The 2,861-nt window shown below is 39.8% G+C and overlaps 1 protein-coding gene across 1 annotated transcript; it reads left to right on the forward strand.

Annotated features, from left to right (window-relative positions):
* Positions 1–393: 393 nt before the first annotated feature.
* LOC113711953 (protein NUCLEAR FUSION DEFECTIVE 4-like) lies at positions 394–2,551 on the forward strand. The gene is made up of 2 exons (XM_027235206.2): positions 394–1,772; positions 1,895–2,551. Exons 1-2 carry the CDS (start codon positions 640–642, stop codon positions 2,319–2,321), a joined length of 1,560 nt encoding a protein of 519 aa, XP_027091007.1. The 5' UTR covers positions 394–639; the 3' UTR covers positions 2,322–2,551.
* Positions 2,552–2,861: the final 310 nt, after the last annotated feature.

Consider the following 2,861-nt stretch of genomic DNA (forward strand, 5'->3'; position numbering starts at 1 on the left):
GAAATTAAGGGTTTGAATATATTGCATGCGTGTATTCTCGCAAAAGTATTGTTTAAGCTAATTGTCCTATTGTCGAAGAGATTTTAGTACAATAGTTAAAGTTGAAAAATTAAGATGCAGAGGCCTTTATTCAAAACAAATCTACTGGGAATGTCCAAATTCGAAAAAACAGGAGGAGGAGGAGGAGGACGAGTCACGTATTCTCGTGCATGAGCATGACGCCAATAACTTCAAGTTATAAACCTCTTTTTTATTCGCCAGAGATTACAGGTCTTCATTAGGCGACGGCACGGAAACGGTGGCCGTTAGTCGCTGCTGATTGCCCAATTACGAGATTACCATCCTTCACCATTGACAATTAACGATCCGTAGCATTGCTGATACCTTATTTTTCATTTCACACACATCAAACCCAAAAGCCATTAATTGCAAAGGTGGTGGTCCTTGAACGAACACATTCTTGGCCTAACCACCACAATATAAAATTGTTCATCTCCATTGTATCTCGACTCTCTCTATTTACTCTCTTTAACTCCACATATTACCCCACAACAAAACACGCTATATAAACATATATATTCATCACTTTGAAAGAATTTCAACCAATTCCACTGCTAAGCTACGTTTTATCTGCCTTCTATGGCCATACAGTGGCTTAGTTTGATAGCTGCCATTTGGCTACAATGCATAAATGGAACCAACACAAACTTTCCTGCTTATTCTTCCCAACTCAAGCATCTTCTCTCACTATCGCAACTCCAGTTGAACAACTTGGCTCTTGCTTCTGATGCCGGGAAATTGCTCGGTTGGCTTTCTGGGATCGCCACGGCTTATTTGCCACTTTGGCTAGTCCTTATGATCGGCGCAACTCTTGGATTTATGGGTTATGGGGTTCAATATCTCTTCATAACAAACCAAATTTCCGGTTTATCTTACTGGCACATATTTTTACTGACTTCTTTAGCTGGAAATGGCATATGTTGGATCAACACTGTTAGTTACATTATTGCCATTCAAAATTTCCCTTTTGATCGCCAAATTGCTGTGGGTTTATCGACTAGTTACCAAGGTCTATCTGCAAAGATTTTCACGGTCCTTGTTGATGTTGTTAGTCGCACTTCACCAAGTCACAGAGCCAAAACCTACCTACTCCTCAACGCTGTAGTGCCTCTGTTAGTATGTATTGCAACTTCACCTATCGCGAAGCATGTCAAGATAGGAAAATCAAAGAACTTGGCAGGTGGGTTCATTGCTATGTTTGTCATAACAACATTGACGGGAATCTATGCTATTCTAAGTAGTTTTAGCTCCATCACAAGTTCACTCCCACCGGTGATTATGGTTATTGGAATGGGATTATTTCTTGCCGTCCCTCTCGCAGTTCCATTGGGTGAAAAAATCAGGGAATCGTTACAGCAGAAATGTTGGTTAAGAAGAGAAATGAGAGTGTGCCATGTAGCCACGGAAAATAACGATGACAATATCATGAGATCAATGGAGAGTGGAGAGGCGCAAGAAAATGGAAGCGAAGTCTATAACGTGCGTGTTAGGGAGGAACTGGGAGTGAGATTGATGTTACAAAGAGTAGATTTTTGGTTGTACTACTTCGCCTATCTGTTGGGAGCAACCCTTGGCTTAGTTTATCTCAATAACTTGGGACAGATTGTTGAGTCTCGCGGCAGCTCAAGGACTTCATCCCTTGTCTCGTTGTGTTCATCATTTACTTTTTTCGGTCGACTCATTCCGTCAGTTGTGGACTATCATTTGACCAAGTAAGTAAAAAAATTGAAAAAAGAGAGGCTAAACTCGAATATTTTCCTCTCTCTTTTTTTGATTTTTCTCTCTTGAGACTGGGATGGCTCATTTTCCAGCTTTACTTGTCTTGAATTGACAGAAAAAACTACGTAGTTTCAAGACCAGCATCAATTGCACTGACGATGATCCCGTTATCTGGAGCCTTTTTCTTGCTTCTCATGGGGAATAATCTTTCTCTTTACATCAGCACCGCCATCATAGGTACATGCACAGGCGCAATCACTTCTATCTCTGTCCCTACCACAACCGAGCTGTTCGGAGCAAAAAACTTTGGTGTAAATCATAACATATTGGTTACCAATATCCCAGTGGGCTCATTTGTATTTGGTGATCTAGCAGCTATACTCTATAAGAATCAAGAAACCGCAGCAGATGGCAGCTGTATGGGGGTAAAATGCTATGAAACTACCTTTATCATATGGGGTTCTCTATGCCTTCTTGGAACTTTACTAGCTGTTATTCTCCATGCAAGAACTAGAAAATTCTATTCCCAAAATTTAGTATAGCTAGTTGGCTTGGCGGCGAAGAACAGCTGCAAAGTTACCAGATGGTACTTCCTTTTGTTTTAATTTTTCTCTTTTCACCAAGTTAAGATTTGTTTTCCTTATTTATTATTATTACTTGTTTTTTTTTTTTTTTACCTTCAGCTGGATATACTACAGCTATATACATATATATATGGTGACTCAGTAAATGATACATGACAGCATCGATCGATCGATCGAGTATTACTTCTTCTGCTGTGTCACTCTTCTGAATTGATCTGCTTATTAACATTGAATGCGGGATTTCCAAATGACCACAAGTAGTTTGTACACGAGATATATAGCTATAACTTGTAGCTGAGCTTGATTTTCACGTCATCTCACCTGTTAATTCTTCACTAAACATCGAAATCAAGGCAGATTGCGACAAAATTCTGATACCAAATTGTTGCCTGGCACTGTATCCTGATTTTTATGGCCGTTCTGATCTGAGCCGATAATTAAAGACGGAAATTGATACCAAGCTGTCGTCTTGTGGCGTGCGTGACATGACCAAAAATT

This window comes from Coffea arabica, chromosome 1e, assembly GCF_036785885.1.
Source record: "Coffea arabica cultivar ET-39 chromosome 1e, Coffea Arabica ET-39 HiFi, whole genome shotgun sequence".
NCBI lineage: Eukaryota > Viridiplantae > Streptophyta > Magnoliopsida > Gentianales > Rubiaceae > Coffea > Coffea arabica.